At 40.3% G+C, this 21276-nt stretch overlaps 1 protein-coding gene across 1 annotated transcript; it reads left to right on the top strand.

Annotated features, from left to right (window-relative positions):
- Positions 1–4909: 4909 nt before the first annotated feature.
- On the top strand, positions 4910–20207 carry LOC132114508 (protein Wnt-2b-A-like). Its single transcript, XM_059522656.1, has 5 exons — positions 4910–5718; positions 9193–9413; positions 15355–15632; positions 15869–16133; positions 19043–20207. Exons 1-5 carry the CDS (start codon positions 5522–5524, stop codon positions 19270–19272), a joined length of 1191 nt encoding a protein of 396 aa, XP_059378639.1. The 5' UTR covers positions 4910–5521; the 3' UTR covers positions 19273–20207.
- Positions 20208–21276: the final 1069 nt, after the last annotated feature.

The raw sequence follows: 21276 nt of genomic DNA, 5'->3' as shown, positions 1-21276 counted from the left end.
ATATATAGAGAGAGAATTTTACTGCAAAACAAAATCTAAATAAATATTTTCTTTTACACTACAAAAATATCTATTTATTTTATTTATTTTTAAAATCACCTTTATTACTATGTATAGAGAGAGGTAATACTCTTGCAAGCAACAGTGAGAAACAAATAGAGACAGAGAGTGAGAGAGGTTGCGCCAGGACTTGTTTACTGAAATCGCTGAATTAGTTATAAACACATTAATCTGGTTGAGCAGGATGGCATCGTGCCAGAGAGAGAGATTTCCCCATATTAACCACAGAGGAGGAGAGGAGAGGAGATCCATTAAAAAACAATGACACTCCCTCTATATTCCTCTGTTCTCCTCTCAGCAGGCTGACAGTGATACAGACAGTGAGGGGCCCAGTCTGGAGATGTGGACTTATTTTAAGCTGTGTGTTCTCCTGCCTAGTCAGATCCTGTATGTGTGTGTGTGTGAAAGCGAGAGAGAGAGTGTATGTGTGCTGTTTTTTTTGTGACATAACAGGACACAACTCTGTATAATGACATGGGTATGACGCAGGTATTACAAGGCAGCCAGCACAAGGAGATAAAACATTTATAAACCATACAGAATGAGTTTTTTTGAGAAAGTAAAAATGCACAAAGTTTCCTGTAAGGGTTAGGGTTAGGTGTACGGTTGGTGTAGGGCCATAGTATTTACAGTTTGTAGAGTATAAAAACCATTATGACTATGGGATGTCCCCACTTTTCACAAAAACAAACGTGTGTGTGTGTGTGTGTGTGATGTACATTTTGGTCATCTTTTTTGAAGCAGCTAGTTTAAGGTCAGAAAGTAGCAGCGGACACATAATGCTCAAATGGTGATGTGTCATGACATGTGACCCTCACTGCATGACTTACAGACAGACAGGGAAAGATAAAGAGACAGAGAGTCTCTGCTGCATTATTTCCTCATCTGTGGTTCTCAATGCTGAGCTGTTTCCTGTCTGACACACAAATACACAGTCTCCAAAATGATTGAAACAACTGAAATCACTTAGGAAAAAGTTAAACTCTTACTTATTTTGTTTCACATAACTATAAGCTGATTATACTAAATCTACAGTCTAAATATAGCCTGTATTAAATTGTGGTAAGATATCTCTAATTTACTATTAACTTGCGGCGTAAATGGCCTTAAATCAATTAAATAACCCAGTAATGGCAACAAGGCTAACTTTTATTTATTCAAATACCACAATAAATTCTATATTGGATGTTTAGTATTGCTTATGTAACTGAATGATACATAACAAGTGTCTTTGCGTGAGAGAGTGTATGTATGTGTGCACAGTAGCTGAAAAGAGATTTAGATTCAGAGAGTCACATCAGAGAGTCTGAATGTGAATAGATTCCTTCATGCTGTCAGAACATCCAAAAATACAAGACCATAAATTAGTGTAAAGTCTGAGACAGATGACAGCATGGTGCAGTCTCTCTCTTTTTTCTTTCTCTCTTTCCAGTGGAGGTATATTTAGATTTTTTTTTCCTTATTGACCTTTACTTTATTTTGGAGTAATGCTGGTGAATACATGCTGTATAGTTTTAATTTTCACTTGTGTTTTTCTCATTCACTGCAATGGTCATCTCCATCTTCTGTTTGTGTGGCAGCTAGTCTGATTTTAGATTAATTTGGTCAGAAGAGTAAGATGTTTTAACTAGTTTAATAATTATTGAAAACATTCAAATTGTGCAGATACATCAAAATGGTGTTGTGTTTATGTGATATTTATGCAGTAATGATACTGCAGAACAGAGTCTTATCAACTGTGCTAATGGGGTCATATTTCCACAGAGTGACAGAGGCTTTTTTTTCTCTTTCTTTTAACAATGTACAGAACTAAAAAGTATCAGCGTCATGTGATACAATACAATAGAACAAGGCCCAGATGGAATCGGGTTATTTTTTGTAACATTTTTCGTGCTGATTTTGTGAGAAAAATCTTTAAAATTCTAAAGAATCTGTAGAATTGATTTGCTAAATGGTAATGGTACAATGTGTTTAATGTGACTAGTGCTGGAAATGTAGATGTATCAAATTAGTCAATGCATTTTACATTTTCCACAGAGTACAAAATATGGTCAGAAAGAAAATACTTTTAATTTTTTTTCTTTTTAACAAATGATCGGTTTCATCAACTTCAGGAGGTCTAAATAACTAAATATTAATAAGAGCTATTTTATTATTCATATATTTTATATGGGAGTTGTAGTTTTGTAACCTCATAGACTTGATTAAATACAGGTTAAATCCCTTATCTGTGCTTTTTTTTTCTTTGAATAATTCCAGTTATTCACTTTCAATTAAACAGAGTGATTGGTGTAAAAACAGCTACATTGTTAGAAAAAACCCATCACATTTGGTTCCACTGTATCACATTCACATTTACTGTATTAGTACCTTAAATGTATATATTAGTATTTAATAAGTACATATTACCATATTACCTAGGGTACCGCGCAGTGACAGTTTCATACTTTTTTTTCTGAGAGTATAGATGACCAAACTGTAGCCCTATTTGTGGTAAGTGCCATTTAATAAGCTTTATTTATTTAAAATTGTTCATAACATACACTTTATATAAACCCACTTTCACAAGCTTAGATCAGAAAGTACAAACTCTAAAGCAACTTTCAAGAAATACTGAATTAACAGTATAGTTGGAAGAGGTCTTATAATCAGACGAGTGTTTCCCAAAGCCCCTTTTCTAAAATAGCCAGCGGTGGACTTCTGAGCAGGCAGACGGAGGACACTCAGTGCCCTCATTCCTGAAACAGAGCCAGACCTGACGACACTGAAGAGTTAAAACCTGTCACACAAACAGAGGTTCAGATTCACACAGGTACAGAAATAAACCGTGAGCTCATTCTCTCAGGTGTTCCTGTTCCCTGTGGTCACCTTGAGTGTGTGTTCTTTCTTTTACAGAGCAGTCAGAAAGAGACACACACAATACGATTGTGAGCTGATCTCATACATGGAGTTATGACATTCTCAATGTTCAGTATCACAGTAATGTGCTTGTTAATTTGTATTGCTCTAATTTTTATATATATTTGTATATACGTACACTACTTTTTTTAAATTGTAGGGTCAGTATGATTTTTAATTATTATCAACATTATTATTATTATTATTATTACTTGACAAAGATTCATTAACCTGATCAAAGGTCTTCTATCAAAAACACTACAAACCCCAAACTTGTGAATGTTAGTGTATGTTCGCATGAATACTTGTACAGGGGTTATATGTGAAATGCAGTTTATAGTTATGCTCATAAGTTACCCCTTGTAGAATATGCAAAATGTTGATAATTAACCCCGTCCTCGTCCCTACCTCTTAATGCATAATATTGCCTTCTTTTGAGCATTAGTAAATGTTTTCATCTTTTGTAATAGTTGCGTCCTTCAGTAGTCCTCAGTGGGACTCAAAATTATGCAGCCACTGTTGGAAAGAGGTCAAATATGCAGAAGATGCTCTGGAAGTTGGTGTTATCAGGTGTACTCAACCAGAAATATGTAGATTGAACATACTGAATTATTTTATTAGAGTATAGTCTCTCAGTTTAAAAAATCCCAAGATGTCTTGTTCTGTCCAATAATATAAATTGCTTCAGTATGAATGTATAACTTCAAAAGACACATTTCTTGACTAAAATTCACTCGAACAGGCTGGCAAATTCCTCTCTCTCTATCTTTCTCTCTTCTTTTTTGTGGGTTTTTTTTTTTACACAATAGGATCACCATCTGAACTGACATGTTCTCCTCCACATTTAGTGTATAGGCCTCTATGATTCACAGACTACTGTATAAACCATGCCAGCTTTAGGTGGACAAAAGCATCAAAGGGGGTAAAGTTTAAGTACAAATTAAAATTTCACGACTAGAAGATTAGCCTAATTTAGGATTTACAACTAAACATTACAATTGCTAATTTAATCCTTGGTGGAAAGTGCAGTTAACTCTAATAGTTTCAATTCCAATGGGGATTTGGGCCTATTTCTGTGTCAGTTCACTTTCAAGTGCTCAGTGAAGTGTTACAGTATTGGGTGTTGCAGATCCCTCATCTGGAGCTGAAGTTGCTATTGTGTTTTTTAAAATTGTCTATCTTGTCTGGAGCCGTGCAGCTGCAGCCATGGGATGCCGTGATAATTATAACATATTATATCCCCTGCATGTTGCATTAATGAAGAGAGTAATGCAACAGGAAACTATACATGTGATGTTTTGAAACTGGAATCCGCGCGATGTTTATACACAGCAGCGCTCGTGCAAGCTCTAGAGCCTTATCTGTAAACACGAGCTTGTGTATTCAGACGCGCATCTCTCCAGATGATAAAGGCCTAGCAATTGCTACAATCAGTGCGAATGATGCAAGCTTTAGTGCATTAAAATATGTGATTGTAATAAGTATTTCATTTCTAGATAGGCTACATCGATCATTTTATGGGGTTTGCAATTGCATAGTATAAGAGAAAAATATAACAAGAAAAACAGCATATATGCTTATCTTTATAATATAAATATTTTTTCAGTCACTGGATATTTGATAATTGATTAATGAATATTTGTCCCTATACGGCATTCCTAAAATCAACACTATAACGTTTTAATTCGCCAAAATTATACATTTAAAAATATGCCTTACATTTCAGTTCCATGGTTTTTGTCTTTGATACCCTGAACTATCTGAACCGCTTATTTTTATTATTATTATGACAAAGATTAAAAAACTGTGTGTCTCCTATCATATCAGTAATATTCTGCTGTGTTTATTAAATTGTGAGCATGAATTCCGTATTGGTGTGTAAATGATGATGCTGCGTGTCGTTCAGCAGGTGAAAGTAATGTGTGGCGCGTGTCTCCAGTGACCAGGGAACGGCGCGCATCCCGCGCGAGCTCAAGCTTCCCAGGGGCTCCGGTCTCTGAGAGCCCTGCCCAATAAGAGCGGAGACACGGCGGGCTGTCAACATTCCTATCGCCCCTCTCTCTCTCCCCCCGTCGCCCACCCCTTCGTCCTGCAGTTCGCACAGTTCATCGCCCCGGTTTATCTCGCGCAGTCTGCTATCAGCGCTCGCAGACTCCAATGGAAAAACGAAGAGGCGCGTGTTTCACAGCCCTGCCTGAACGCAAAGCGTGGGGAGAAAAAGTGGGAAAGTTGGCACTCTTTCTGATCAAATTGCACCTCATCGAGACTTCATCTGTTCTCAAGAGAAAGTAGAAAAGAAAGAAAGCGCACTCTGAACCTGCCGTCTGGCTTGGATTATTTCTGCTGCGGTTGCCAGATTTTGGGGAATACTTTTATGGCACACGCTAATATCCGGGCAGATACATGATATCCGTCCGTGCATCGTCCGAACGGAGCTCTACATCTGTCCAGCTATCAGCAATCCCAACTCTAGCAGGTCCCCGCAGACCTAAACGGTCTTTACACCGGTTTCCCATAATACAGCATCGTGTTTTCTTATCATCGCTGGAGGACACGCTCAACTATGTTTGGCTGCGGTAAAGTTCTTGGGTCGCCTCGGATTCTCAACAGATCTACTGCTGTTCCCGGAGATTTAGGATTAAGACGTATAATCAGAAACAGCGCAGGCTCATCCTACGGTCCCCGTGCGTCGTCGCGGTTGTGTTGCGCACTCCTGTTTCTCCTGCTCATCCTCACACCGCGCGTGGACTCGTCCTGGTGGTGAGTAGCTAGCGTCCAGCATCCCCGCGCGCCGCTGCCGGCCCACACTCGCGCGCAGAAGCCGGGTGTTTTTTGTTTGTTTGTTTGTTTGTTTTTTCTCAGCTCACGTTGACTGAGCGTCTATCAGTTGGGAGATCATTTGCAAATGGTTATTATTAGGTACATTATTCTAATTTTTATAAGTTACAGTTCAGTTTTAGTGGTTTGCGTTTAAGTGAGGTATGTGTGTACAGTACTGTTTTTATACTCTTAAAAACACATGGAGGAGAAGCTAATGAAAAACAGAGGTTTAAAACCTTGGAGTAATGTTTTCAGTATTATCTGCGTTTTAATTGTAATTTAAATTGTAGGGCTTGTGTCAGTGTGTTTGACTTTTAAAAAAAAAAGGAAAAAAGAAAAGAAAAAAGCTATATTTGTCTGTAATTTGTCAGGGCGAAATATGTTGATGTTCGTTTCGAGCAGCCGAATGTCGTGGTGCCCAAACTACAGTTTGCTATTGTAAATTAATAACAAAATTGTATTATTATTATTTTTATTAATTTCTCATCCTATGTAAATATAATGAAGTGATAAAACATATACTGATATAGCTGTTGCTATATATTCTCAGGCGAACGCGCGCTGTTCGCGAGCATCTGTTTAGCGCGGTCTGAATAACTTGTAATCTAACTTTTGTGGTTACTAAAACACAGTTTTTTTGTTTGTTTGAAAACGCTGTTGAAATATGTGTAGACCTATACTTATATTTAAATGAATACATAGTCGTGAGACCCCAAACCTTATGTTTTTATTTCCTTTTAGGGGGTTAGAGCCATAATTATGGGTCTCAGACCCCCCAAACTCCCCATAATTCGCACCCTGGTGGTGGGTAGACAGAGGTCGGGAGATGGCAGTCGACTCAAGTACTAAAACGAACACACACATCGCGCTTGGTGCAGGAAGCAGCTTCACCGCTCTCCCCACCAAGATATTGGCATTTAAAACAGTTATTCTAGAAACACACAAATCATAGGTTCTCCCCCTCAAAAAAGTCTCGTGAGGAATGGGGTTTTCCCCAGAGCTTGTGCTTATGTATAGTAACAGGCCCTGCACATCATTATATCACAATTATGGGTCGGGTTTTCATGGTGCGCTTGATGTGTGGTGCCAGCCAATAACAAAGAAATAAATGAAACAACTGCAATATGTGCCAGGCCTCCTGCTTAGATGTGTATGCACAAACACTTAGCTGGTGACTACAGTGCAGTTAGCCTGAACAATCATGAAGAAACCAGCCACATGCCCATTTCTCACATGTAGTTGGGGAATGGTTGGGCTTTATGAATTCACAGAATATGTGTGTATATGGTTGTGTTTGTGACTAAGAAGACAAAAGTTAATTTAATGTTTTTGCTCATTATACCAAGAATAAAACATGCATGTACAGAGGAAAGCATGTCCTTTGTCACTATTGTGGTGTAATAAGTCAGGCTGACATTCCCAATGTGAGGCACTCACCAGCCGGAGAGAAAGGGATCTCTTGCTCCCTCTTTCTCTTGCTCTCTCTGATCTGCTCATCCATCACTTTAAGCAGACAGAGCAGGAATCCTCTTAAGCTACTGGGCGGTTTGTTAGCGTCTCATACTAGTGGACTGATATCACACACACACACAAACACACACACACACACACACACACACACAGATGAAGCCAGTTTTAAGCCTGCCCTGGACTTCCACACAAATAGAAAGGTGTGTGTGTGTGTGTGTGTGTGTGTGTGTGTGTGTGTGTGTGTTTGTGTGTGTGTGTGTGTGTGTGTGTGTGTGTGTGTATGTGTGTGTCTTTTGAAGTGAACTTCATCTTTGACCTTTTGTTCTAGGGTTGGACAAAATTCAGACCTGAAAATTGGACACACCCCACAGGATGTTGAATTGGAATTCCTATTGGAATCCGTTTATCTTAAAACATGTAAACTTTTTTAAAACAAGGTCGACATGTCTTGACAAACTTTGCATTTCTAGTTAAAAATTACAGTCATATGAATTTCTTTCATTTCTTAGTTCAATTCTGGATGATGCACAAGCTAGTTTTGTAATCGTCCAGCCATATTGCAATCTGCACACATAAAGATTGCAACATTATGGCAAACGTAAGTTCCAACAGTTCCCGAATGATCCATCCAGAACAGCAGACTCCTGGAAAACTTAGGGCTCTGATTCAGATGAAAAGTATGAAAGATATAAAATAGTATGTTGATACTAATTTTGATCTTTCATCAAGGGCCTGAGAATTTCCTTTACTTGATTTTTTGTCTATATAAAGTAGAAAATGTAATTCAACCAATAATGAAAAGTGACAAAGATGGGAAGATACAGAGAGATGGAGACAAATACAGAAGAGAGGAGTTTTCACCCTCTATTTGGGTAGTAGAAGCAACAAATTTCTACAGTCGGACATTCTATGCCCAGTCAAGCCTATCTACACACAGATAGACATGCAGTGTAAATGAGATCAGATTTTACTGTGTTTTTACAGCATGTGGTTGTGGTCCTGTGGATAATGATTTACCCCTGCTGGTAAAGCCAACCTGCAAACCACTACGGTTTGTGAGACCAGCCTGGTGTGTGTGTGAGTGAGTGAGTGTTTCCAAACTCTATCGAACACAAAGCACAGGGGACGATAAAGCCCTATAATCACTGTCAAATGAGGCATCGAAGTGGGAGGAACACAGTCATAATAAAAATGTTGATCAGCATTCACAAAGACTTTTTCAAAAGGTAAAACCTTCATTTGTCATTATAAATGCTCATTTTAGCAGACTAAAATATTTGGAACTAAATCCTGCTTTTGTCTGACATGAGCTAGTGTGTGTTTTTATGTGAAGGCTGAGTTTAGGCTTGATGTGATACAGTTTTGGGAGTGCATGAGAACGAGAGGAATTTTATGCCAGTGTCTGTTGCCATTAGACACATAAATGGATGGATTGAAACATCAGAATGCGAGTGAAAACTATACAGAGAGTAAAAGAGAGATAGAATGCATCATAATTCATTAAATCACCTTCTGTTCTGATTGGCTGATTGGATTAAGTAGAACCAAACATGACATCAGATAGTCTAAAAAACGAACAATTTTACCTCAAAATGCAAGTTTATCATCTAGGGCTCAAAAACGTATTCCAAATCTGTTGATGTTGCACTTATTATGCAATTGCCTTCAAATAAATCATAAATAATTGTTGGTTTGTGAATGTCATGTTTATGACAAATGTCAGTTTGCCAAACTTCTCTCTGAAATTCCAATCATGAGTGGTAAGATTCTGGGAATGTTCAGACTCAATCATCAGATTCTTTGGCATTAGACAATGCGTAATCACTGAATGTTTACTGATTTTTGGAATGATATTTGATCACAAAAACCAACTGACAAAAACTGCTGAGATAAATTGGAGCGATTCAGGTTTTAAGCCTCTATGTTTTTGTATCTGTTCTTCAGGTATATTGGAGCCCTTGGTGCCCGTGTTATCTGTGACAATATTCCCGGGCTGGTGAATAAACAGAGGCAGTTGTGTCAGAAGCATCCAGACATCATGCAGTCGATTGGGGGCGGGGCTAAAGAGTGGATTCGAGAGTGCCAGCATCAATTCCGTCATCATCGCTGGAACTGCAGCGCACTGGACAGAGACCATACCGTTTTTGGCAGAGTCATACAGCGCAGTGAGTACTAGGAATGTGTCAGTGTGTGTTTTGGAAGCAAAAGCATTCAAAGAAATAATTATGATTTTTTTTAAAGCATTTTTTATGCCTTTTAAGCATTTATTTGAATATATATATATATATATATATATATATATATATATATATATATATATATATATACTAAAACAGTAATATTGTGAAAATTTATTAAAATTTAAAATGACTCCACACTTCAGTGTCACATGATCCTTCAGAAATCATTCTAATATTTTACACTTTTGGTCAATTACATTTGTCCTTGCTGAATAAAAGTCATATATTATAACTCAAAATTTTTGAACAGTAACATTTCATGGTTTCTTAAAAAACATAAAGAATCAAAAAGGTTTTAATATTGATAATAATAAGAAATGAAAAACGTCTAAGGTTACGTATGTAACCCTGGTTCCTCGAAGGAACGAGACGCTGCGTCGAGAACGAATGGGGAACGCGTCCAGCGTGACGTCTCTGAATAGCGTGTACAATCAGTCCAATGGAAGGGCATGATGTCATAGGCGGGTGACGTCAGAGACCAGGAAGCATAAAAGCATGAACGGCGAAGCCCGTAATCAGCCTCAAAGGATGAAGCAAGCGCCGGCCAGAGATGCCGGAAGTGTGGCACTGCGACGCAGCGTCTTGTTCCTTCGAGGAACCAGGGTTACATGCGTAACCTTAGTCGTTCCTCTTCAGGAACTCGAGCTGCGTCGAGAACGAATGGGGGACGAGAATGCCCACACCGCCAGACTTTCAAATCTCTGCCTTATGTGAAAGAGCACAGCTAAAGCAAGAGAAGGAGAAGGAGCCTGACAGAAATCGGGGACAACCCGTCCAATGGCCAAACTTCAGAAGGAGTGATTCTTGACCCCCAGGAGAGGGGAGATCAGAGGACTCGAGGCTTAGGATAGCATCCTGATCACCGCTTAGCATAGGCTTCTTCTGGCCGGAGGCCTCAGCCTCAGCGCACGATGGAGGAAACATGTAACCAGAGGGTTTCTGCCCACTGACTGGCCACCGAGAGGGGCGCGGTAGGCCACCATGGCCGCCACATAGACCTTCAGGGTGGAGTGGGTCAACCCTGCGGAGAGCCTGCAGGAACTCCGGCACTGTACCATCCGGGCAGTTAACTGGGTCGAGCTGGCGGTCTCCGCACCAAGAAATGAAAAGCTTCCACTTCAAGGCATACAGTTTCCTCATTGAGGGAGCTCTGGATTGGAGAACGGTCTTACAACCTCGGTTGAGAGACCGGAAGCTAAGAGTTGTGCCTCCTCAGAGACCACACCTACAGCCTCTAAGCTCCATGCGGGGGCGCACCCTCCGCCTGCCAGAGGAGATCTCTCCTGACGAAAACCTCCCATGGAGTGCCATCAAAAAGAGAAATCAGGCCCAGGAACCATACCCGGCCCGTCCAGAATGGGGCTACTAACAGCAGCCGGACTCCGTCCCGGCGCACTCTCTCTAGAACTCCCGAGAGCAGAGCAATCGGGGGAAAAATTTACAGATGAAGCCTCGGCCATGTCTGTACATTGGCATCCAGCCCCAGTGGAGCTGGATGAGTCAGAGGAAGCCAGAGGGGACAGTGTGATGTCTCTCGAGTCGCAAACAGATCCACCCAAGTCTGTCCAACCTCTCCAACTCTGCTTCATCACCTCAGTGTGAAGCCGCCATTCCCCGGGCCTCAGCCCCTGCCTCAACAGGATGTCTGCTCCCACGTTAAGATGCCCAAGAATGTGAACTGCTCTGAGCGAGAAGAAATGTCCTGGGCCCACACAAGGATCTGGTACGCTAGTTGTATAAATGGCGTGAGTGCAGACCTCCTTGGTGGTTGACGTAAGAGACCACCGCTGTGTTGTTGGTGCGCACCAACACATGGTGACCTCTTAGGTCTGGGAGAAAATAACGAAGTGCACGAAGCACGGCCAGCATCTCCAGGCAGTTGATGTGCCATGTCAGATGGCGACCACTCCACAGACCGCGGGCAGAGTGGCCACTCATGACCTAACCCCAGCCGGTGAGGGACACGTCCGTCGCTAGCATCACACGGCGACATGGAGCTCCCAGCACCGGGCCCTGAGACAAGAACCAAGGCTTCCTCCACATATCCAAGGCACGTAGGCAGCGCCCGTTCAAAAAGCACAGATCTAGAAAAGGACACAACACCTCATCCTTCCTCGGAACAGTGAAGCTGTAGGACCCGGACTCTGCAACCCAAGGAGGGACCAACTCGATGGTCTCCGTCCTCAGAGAGAGTCTACTTCTGTTCCATTACCAGAGCCTGCTTGGGGCCCACCAGATTCTGGATTCTGTGGCCTCTCACTACAGTGTACAGGACCCACTGAGACACATTTGGCAGTCGTTTTCACGCTGCCAAATAGTCTACTAAGGGAATCGGCCTCTCAAGACTGATCTCTGGTGGCATCAGAGCAATTAGCTCGGTGCCCTGAAGCGGCACACCGGCAGGAGACGGCCGAACTAGGTGCTCTGAAAACCTCCCAGCAGGTCGCGAGCCTCTTAGCACCGCTACGTTTCCGGGCGGTAACTGAGAGAAGCGCTCGCTGGAGACCGCTGCGCCCTGGAACACCGGCAGGGTTGGCAGACCGATCTCCTGAGGGCACAGAGGAGACGGCACCGTGTAAAGCGGTGTACACCGCTCTTCCCCAGAGGGGCCTGCCCTCTGAGGTAGCTGAAGTCTCCTAAAAACGACGGTCCTCAGACCCACATCATCTGCTAGGAAGACTAGACCAGAGCTTGCTCGGGGCAGGACCCCGTGAAGTACACTTGGCAGGGGCTCCCACACTGCCATGTGACCTCCTAAGGGAACCAGTCTCGCGAAATTGGCCTCTGGTGCGCCTAGAGTCATTAGCTCGGTGCCCTGAAGCGGTGGACCGGCAGGGGACGACCATACTAGCTGCTCTAGAGACCTCCGTAGAGGTAGCGAGCCTCTCAGCACCGCTACGTTTCCGGGCGGTAACTGAGAGAAGCGCTTGCCGGAGATCGCTGCGCCCTGGAACACCGGCTGGGTTGGCAGAACGATCTCCTGAAGGCACCAAGGAGAGACGGGCACCATGTAATGCAGTGTACACCACTCTTCCCCAGAGAGAGCTGGCCCTCAAAACGTCCTAGGCCTTAGGCGTCAGGATTTTATGATGAAGGCTATCCAGCGAAAACAACGGGTCCGTAGAACTGCTTTCCACTAGAAGCCTTTGGCCTGGGAGCGCCACTCTGACTCTAGCGACTGCGGAGTACAAAAAGGGACATCCCCGGCACGAGGGGCTGGAACACGGTTGGGACTGCTCCGCCCAGCAGCCCCTGACCGCCTCAACCTCCTCAGAGGAAGAGCGGTACACACGTGTTCTCACACAAGAAATTACATCCCTAGATGGGAGCGTGCCTGGCGAGAGAGCATGCAGCAGCAGCAGCGAGCTGTCTCAGAGGGCGAAGAAACCGCAGTGCTGGTTTCCAAGCCTCGAGAACGAGCTCTAGATCTAGTGAACACGGGTGGAGATAAGACGAGCCGTCTCCAACCCGTTCACCAGATCATGTGCGATTCCCGCTATCGCGGTCGCCGCCATGCCTCAGCACCATTCTATGCTTGTGTGACTGGTGCTTGTGCAACTGGCGAGTTCATCGACGCCTTTCCACATCAATCTCCTCAGAGAAAGACAGGCAGCGCGTCGCGCCCTCTCATCAGGGAGAAAGTATTGCAAACGCGGGCTTCCGACCCCAGAGAGCGGGCCCCGGATCTGGTGGCTAAGAAAAAAGATAGGGACTTGCCCATCTTACATTCCTTCCAGCAGATCCGAAAGAGATTCCCGCCAGCACAACCACCGCTCCGCCTCCGCTCATGCTTTAATGCTTCCTGGTCTCTGATGTCACCCGCCTATGACGTCTTGCCCTTCCATTGGAATGATTATTCACGTTATTCAGAGACGTCACGCTGGACAAGTTCCCCATTCGTTCTCAACGCAGCTCGAGTTCCTGAAGAGGAACTACTTTTACTGTATTTTTATTCAAATAAATGCAGCCTTGGTGCACATAGGATGCTTTTTTTCTTTTCTTTTAAAAACAATTTAAAATTAAATTTTAATTATTTACATTAATTATTTACATTATACACGTCTGTGTGCTCTCACCCAGTCAGATACACATTCTCATATGGTTAATAGTGTTCCTGTAGCTCAATTGGTAGCATTGCGCTATCAAGTGCAAGGTTGGGGGTTCGATTCCCCAGGAACACATGATAGGTAAAAATTGATAGCCTGAATGCACTGTAAGTCGCTTTGGATAAAAGCGTCTGCTAAATGCATACATTTAATTTAATTTAATTACCTAGATCATCATGCCATAATGTCACCACAGTAAATCAGTATGGATTAGAATAGAATAATGATATTTTAAACAGTTGCCCTCTTGGACACATCCGTTGCTGTTTATCACTGTGGGATATTAATGAAACACCTCGGATCTCACAGGAACATCCAGCCACATTCACATAAATCCCTGATCAGGTGTGATAAACAGACATAACCCCACAGGATCATTTAAATCAGTCTGAACCTGAAGTTTACTCAAGAAATCTGCACTGTAAATGTGCTTTCTTTTTGGCTTTCATACAGCGTTCCAGAGATCCCTGTGTGAAAATATCGCCCCTCAGCATTCTCTATGCCTCTTCACCACATAAACAGGCATAGTGGATGTAAATGTTTAGAGAGATGATTCTGGCAGCCGGACAGACTCTCGCAGCACTGCACGTATTCAGTTTATGAAATGGAATTAGAATTGGAATGACTGCCAAGAGAGGATTCTCCTATATACGGCAACTGTACTATTTAAATATTTTTTTCTATGGAGAATATATATCTGTATGAATGATGGACCAATTCAGACATAGATGTCCTCCAGATGTCATTGTACTACATGAGTACGGATCACTGAAACACATTTTAGCTGCAACAGGAAACTTAAGAACTGCACGAGAAGGATGACTTTACACTGAGATCTAGGCAGGGAATCCTAAAAAAAAAAAAAAACACTCCATTAAAACAATATTTTAAGGCTGTGCCCTATAACCCTAACACTAACACTCTCAGGTAATTTAAAAGATATTGGCTTTAAAAATCGAACCAAAATCTATTGATATGTTCTTTAGTAATGCCATATAATATTAATTCAATATCATAATAAGAACACATTTTACTGTAATGGAAACATCTTACCTTTCACAAAAAAAAAAAAAAAAAATGCAAGAAATGTAACACTACAGTTCAAAAGAAAAACAGCACTGTGAAATGTTATTACATTTTTATAATAATTTTCTACCTTAATATATTTTAAAATACAATTTTTTTTTATACAACTCCATTTTCAGCAGACATAACTCCAGTTTTTAATGTCAAATGATCCTTCAGAATTTATTCTAATATGCTGATTTAGTGCTAAAGAAAAATGTAACATTATTAGCCATGTTGGAACAATTGCTTACTATCGTTTGTCCAGTAGATCTTGTAGCATTCATTTAAAAGGAAACTGTTTGTGACATTTTAAATGTGTTTATTGTCAAGTTAATGCATCCTTGCTAAATAAGGCTAAAGGAATCAGTGTGAGTGATGTGAGTCCAAACATGCAAGATGCTTAGAAATAGCAAGTTAAGGTTAGAAAATGACTGAGGCAGTTCACTATCAGACTGCTAGCCTTCAAACTATTTATCCTAGCAGAGAACGGCCCACCCTGGAGGGATTAGGCCTGTACTAATATTTAAACAAAACACTCACACTGGGGCTACTCATGCTGCAGGTCTCTAGCGGACAAATCAGAAGTGCTGTTTGGGATTAAATGACAGCGGAGGGTGTAATTAAGTGTTTGTGAGTGTCGGATAAAGGACCTGAATGTGTTTGTTGTGGCTTCATGATTCTTGTCTTCGCAGGCAGTCGTGAGGCGGCGTTCGTATATGCAATCTCCTCAGCGGGAGTGGTTTTCGCCATTACCCGCGCCTGCAGTCAGGGGGAGCTAAAGACGTGTAACTGTGACCCCCACAAGCGCGGCCGGGCAAGTGATGAACGAGGAGACTTTGACTGGGGTGGCTGCAGTGATAACGTCAACTATGGGATAAAGTTCGCCAAAGCTTTCGTAGATGCAAAAGAGCAAACAGTAAAAGACGCACGAGCACTCATGAACCTTCATAACAACCGCTGTGGGAGAATGGTAAGATTATATGCATTCAATATAATATAACTCCACCTCAGTGTTGGAGAAACCCCAAGAAATAAAATACCTACACCTACAACTAAACAGCTCAGTATTTTGGTATATAAATACTGACACATTGACATTGTTCTACGATAACGTTCCTGTAAAACTCTCTTTACATTCTGCAGCTATTCTTGGCCACGTGGAATCTGTTCATAGGGACGTTTTCTTGGTTTTTCTCTTTTTTACAGGCTGTAAAGCGCTTTATGAAGCTGGAGTGTAAATGTCATGGAGTCAGTGGGTCGTGCACTTTGAGAACCTGCTGGTTGGCAATGTCGGATTTCCGTAAAACGGGAGACTACCTTCGCAAGAAATACAATGGAGCAATCGAGGTCACCATGAACCAAGATGGGACAGGATTCACAGTAGCCAATAAAGACTTCAGGAAAGCCACAAAAAATGATCTGGTGTACTTTGAAAACTCACCTGATTACTGTGTCATGGACAAAGCTGCAGGTAAAAAGGAGAAAAAGTGCAAAAAACACAAAGTAACTAAATATAAATTTCCTGAAGGAATTATAACTGCTTGCAAGCCACTAACAGAGTATTAAAAGTGCCTATATATATATATATATATATATATTTTTTTTTTTTTTTTTTTTTGAAGATTGCTTTTGGTTATGCCTGTTCCACAAAGAATACATGCATTAAAAAGCAAATGTTTTCACTTATATTTCTTAAAAAGCACAAGCTTTACAAATGAATCAAAGATACCATGCATCATGACCATCGACATGATCTCCAGCACAAAGTCTGAATGTTAAGATGTTCAGGTTAAATTAATTGTCCAGTTGTTTAATAAATAGGGTTTAATAGTTTAGAATAAACCAAGCCTAAATGTTTGATGAATATCAGTACAGCAATGCCTTTCAAGCACTGTAAACTCATTTAGTAATAATGCAAGTAGAATTAAACTATTGTGACTGATGCATTACTAATGACACAAATAGTTAATTCTGCTGCTAACAAAATTAATGTAAAATTTGGGTTTCACAGATTTCTCAGAATTAAGGGTTCGATTATACCAGACGTCAGAACACAGGATGTCCTCAGCCTGTCTGACGAGTCAAAAGCCAGAATATAGTATTCCTTGAAATATCCTATGAGAGAATATAAATGGCTTAATTTTTTCAAGACTAATAGACTCTAATAGACACTGTTACTTTCCTTAGACGATCCTCACTCCTGAGATCCATAGTTGTATGCTATGTTCATTTTTTACATGACCTGATATTGTAGAGAAAGATGGGATTCATTAACTGAGGTAAATTGACTCTCACACCTGCCCTGCCCTGACCTAAACCTAACCACAAACCTTAAGGGTAAAAAGGGCAACAGAGGCTTTGACAGGGTCAGAAGGGGTGGGATGGGATTTTTTTGCTATGTTAATCCTTGATGCTCTCACACACCTCTGTCTGTATCATCTGGGATACCTGTAAAAATCCCTTGTTCAGTTGGTGATGTGTCAGAAATAGACACTTTTATTTATATTTGTATTTAATATCTAAAATACATTATGAATATTATTACATTATTTATCATTTATATAGATGGATTGTTTTTGTAATCTCTGAGTGTAAAGTTTTTAGGAGGTGTGCCACTCAGTCATAAATCCTTTTGTATTCAGTCCTGCTTGGCTGTTTTTGAACACAAGAACACGTGAACACCCTCTAAGAAATGTGGACACTATCTAATTATACAGGACATTCTTAAGACTGACTAGCCGACTCACAGCATACTGGAAACGTGTTATGTTGCCTGGCTAGGACAGTGTGTTTCTCTGCTTTCTGAGATCAATACTGCAGCTCATGCATCACTGTGATGGTTTGAGTGTATGTTTGGGTCAGACAGACAGCTCACAGCTCAGTGATTTCAGAGGGTCAATGCGCTTACCCCCTAACCACCACCAGCACCACCACCCCAGTGGAATTTGCACCCCAAGGATACAACAGGCTCATTTTTCAAATCCCATTCTTTCAAAGCTGCCAGCACAACCATCACTCTCTGGTTTTCATGGCCGCAGGGCAGGCAGAGATTGTTTTATTTGTTTTTTTTTTATATAAAGAGAAACCATCACTGTCCACTGTGTGTTTAACCTTGCGAAACATCAACATACACACTCGCCAAAAAACCATTCCGATTATGTTTGATCCTACTTTCCTTGTTACTTTGTATTACAAGAAAGCTACTAAAAAAGTAAAAAAAAGCTTTCTTTTTTTGTCAGAGCGATACCGTTTTAGGTTCCCCAATGAACCTTTCAACAGTTCTCAAAATAACCATTTTTTTCTTAGTGGTAGGAACATTTTAACAACAATCTATTGAACCTTTTTCAATTTAAAGAAACTTTTTTTACAATGGAAATATTCCATGAATTTGTTTTAATGGATCCATCAATGTTAATCTGTTCACATATTAAACATAGTCAGAGGAATCACTTTTTTTTTTCTTTTTTTTAATCAAACTGTTTAATGAACCTTTAGACTATATATATATATATATATATATATATATATATATATATATATATATATATATATATATATATATATATATATATATATGGTACATCTTTTTTTTTTTTTTTTTTTGGTGATTTATTAATCACAAGAAATATGCTTTTACAAATTTGAATCTTTTTGATTTAATTATTTTTGTTATTAAACTTTTAGTTGTGTTTTCTGATAGTCAAGACTCAAAAAGAATGAAAAAAGGGTTATAAATACCAACATAAACATAAATATAAGTGTAGAAATGGAAAACAAATATGCATACTAAATATGTTAATATAATTTATATGAATAAACAAATGACATTATAAGAAAAAAAAAAAAAAAAAATATATATATATATATATATATATATATATATATATATATATATATTAGCTAGAATATTATTATTGTAAGATTTTTATAATAAAAGAGCATGGTGCTTATATAAAAATACATATAATTGCATACTAAATATATCCTAGTAAAATTATATCTACATTTTTAATTAATTTAATCTAATGATTAAGTGATTTGTTGACTGTTTTTTTATGGTGGGCTTAATACATTATAAAATGTTTTATTTTGGGGGTACACAAAAATAATAATAATAATAATAATATATTAATATATATATATATATATATTTTTTTTTGTTTTTTTTTTTTTACAGGTGTTTTTCCTGTATTTTGAATCTTGCACTTAATGGATAATGTCTCAGCAGTGAGCTGCCAGTACTTTTGTTGTTGTTGTTGTTGTTGTTGTTATTTTACAGATTTATTTATTACAGTGTAGGATACTGTGGGCCACCACTTGACATCCAAAATCTGGGTGTTGGAGCCAAACTAGTAATCATTTTCCTTCTTTGCATTCTAGGTTCATTGGGTACTGCTGGTCGGGTCTGTAACAAGATGTCCCGGGGGACCGACGGCTGCGAGGTCATGTGTTGTGGGCGGGGCTACGACACCACACGCATAAAACGCATCACAAAGTGCGAGTGTAAGTTTAAGTGGTGTTGCTCCGTCGAGTGCAAAGACTGCGAGGAGGCTGTCGACATTCACACCTGCAAAGCTCCTAAACTTGCCGAATTGCTGGACCAAACCTGAGGCATGGCCACTTCCCCCCCATTCCTCAGGATTTTATCCACGGCATTCTGGGATATGAAGTCCATCCCTTGCATTTTTTTTTTTACCCTGCCCCCAAAATCCCTCTTATTTGTTGCATGGCTTTATTTGAACTAATTTTGTGAAAGCACTACAACTGAAATCTACATTTCTCATGAGCGCCTTGCACACGTTGCCCGATATGGCAGATTGATCTCTCTTTATTCTCTCTCTCTCTCTCTCTCTCTCTCTCTCTCTCTCTCTCTCTCTCTATCCCTTTTGAATTGATCAGAGGACAGTAAAGGTTTAAGATTCAAGAACAACCTGTGCTGTAACATGTTGGTGTATTTTTTGTTTCGTTTTGACGTGGAATTTTGTTCTGTGAGTGTTGTTTTGTGACAAAAGGTGTGCTGCTTTTAAAATAACATTTAAAAAACATCAGATATTTACATGGCTAATAGCTGAATATGTACATCACATGTTATTGAAAACACAACTGTTTGCTTAACATACATCACGTGCCCATATACTGGACAGTATTTTACCATGATTATTGGTACTGAATATAACAGAATGGTTGAGGCTGGTCAGAAGGGCTCAAGAGGAAAAAATGGATGACAGCTATGTGGGCTGCTCACTCCACATGGAGCCCTAACAGAGAGTTTCTCTGGAAGCTACAGAGGTAATATTAATAACATAAATGAGCATGCACTAAGGACATTAGCTAACAGTGGAGCGAAAAGGACATGTTTTTATAAAACTCATCATTGCCTGTGTAAACATGAAGAAAGGTGTTAACTGGCTGTGACTGCTAGAGGTGTAAGCTCTCTTTAGCTCTCCTGTGCTGTGGTACTTGTAAACTGTGTTATTATTTTTTCAGCAGAAGTTCATATAAAGACATTAAGTATGACATAAAGAGTCAATTTTATTTTGCTTTTCTTCAACATGCTCTTCTGCCAGTGTATTTTTTTTAAGCCAGTTACCTTAGCTATAAATGTCATGTGACTAATTGTTCTGGAACTGCAGGATAATGATGACATGATGGCAAGTTAACTTGATCCTTTTTTAAAGTGATCTATAAAGGATTGAGCACTGGTAAAATATCTATTATATTATAATGAAATATATCCATATCAATATATATATATATATATATATATATATATAGGATGCTTTCTGAAGGATCATGCGACACTAAAGATGGCTGCTGCAAATTCAGCTTTGCCTTAAAGGGGTCATGCTAACCAGCCAGAAATTGACCTCTTGGTTTAAATCAGAGTTTGCATTGTGGTATCTTAAGAGAGATCTCAAATGTAAGCACTGCTTAAAGGGTAACTAAACCCCTGGTCAGAGCCTGACTCCACCCACTGGCAATATTTGAAAAATGCTGAAAAGTGGGCAGAACACAGCGGAGATAGAGGGGACGAACCGAGGGCGGGGCTGAGTGCGTGGGGCGTGAACATGAGACCCGCAGTGATGGATTGACAGCTGCTGTCAGGGTCGCTAAAATGGAGAGTGACTATAGTGACGCAAGTAGCTTTGCAACGGAGCGATCATTTGAAGTAGAGGACTTTTCTCCCCCACCTTCACCTGAAATGGAGGATGTCGAGGTGTCTGTGGCCTGAGCCATATCAATTCGAGCCGCTGGCTCAAACTGCGGTCTTAACTCCCGCACCGCGTCGCTTTTCAGCGCGAGCTGTGTGGAGAAGCCCATTTCCACATCCATTGCATTGGAGAAGCAATCCCTCGTAAAATGCAGTTTGCACACGCCTAATTTTAAAGTCTGCTGGAAAACTATGCAGTGCAGCAGTGCTTTTACAACCAGCAACACTACACCTACATACCATACTGACCACTGTACTAAATACAGATAAATCTATGCCAACTTGAAGCTATCCTAACTGATGCAATACTATGCTACTATGCTAATTAACTACATAGGCTACAGAAAATAATCTAAATAACTATATAATTGCTATGCTAAATAGATGCTATAATAGTCTATCC

The sequence above is a fragment of the Carassius carassius genome, chromosome 34 (genome assembly GCF_963082965.1).
Source record: "Carassius carassius chromosome 34, fCarCar2.1, whole genome shotgun sequence".
Lineage (NCBI taxonomy): Eukaryota > Metazoa > Chordata > Actinopteri > Cypriniformes > Cyprinidae > Carassius > Carassius carassius.
The sequence above is the reverse complement of the archived record's forward strand: the minus strand, read 5'-3'. Positions and strand labels throughout refer to the sequence as shown.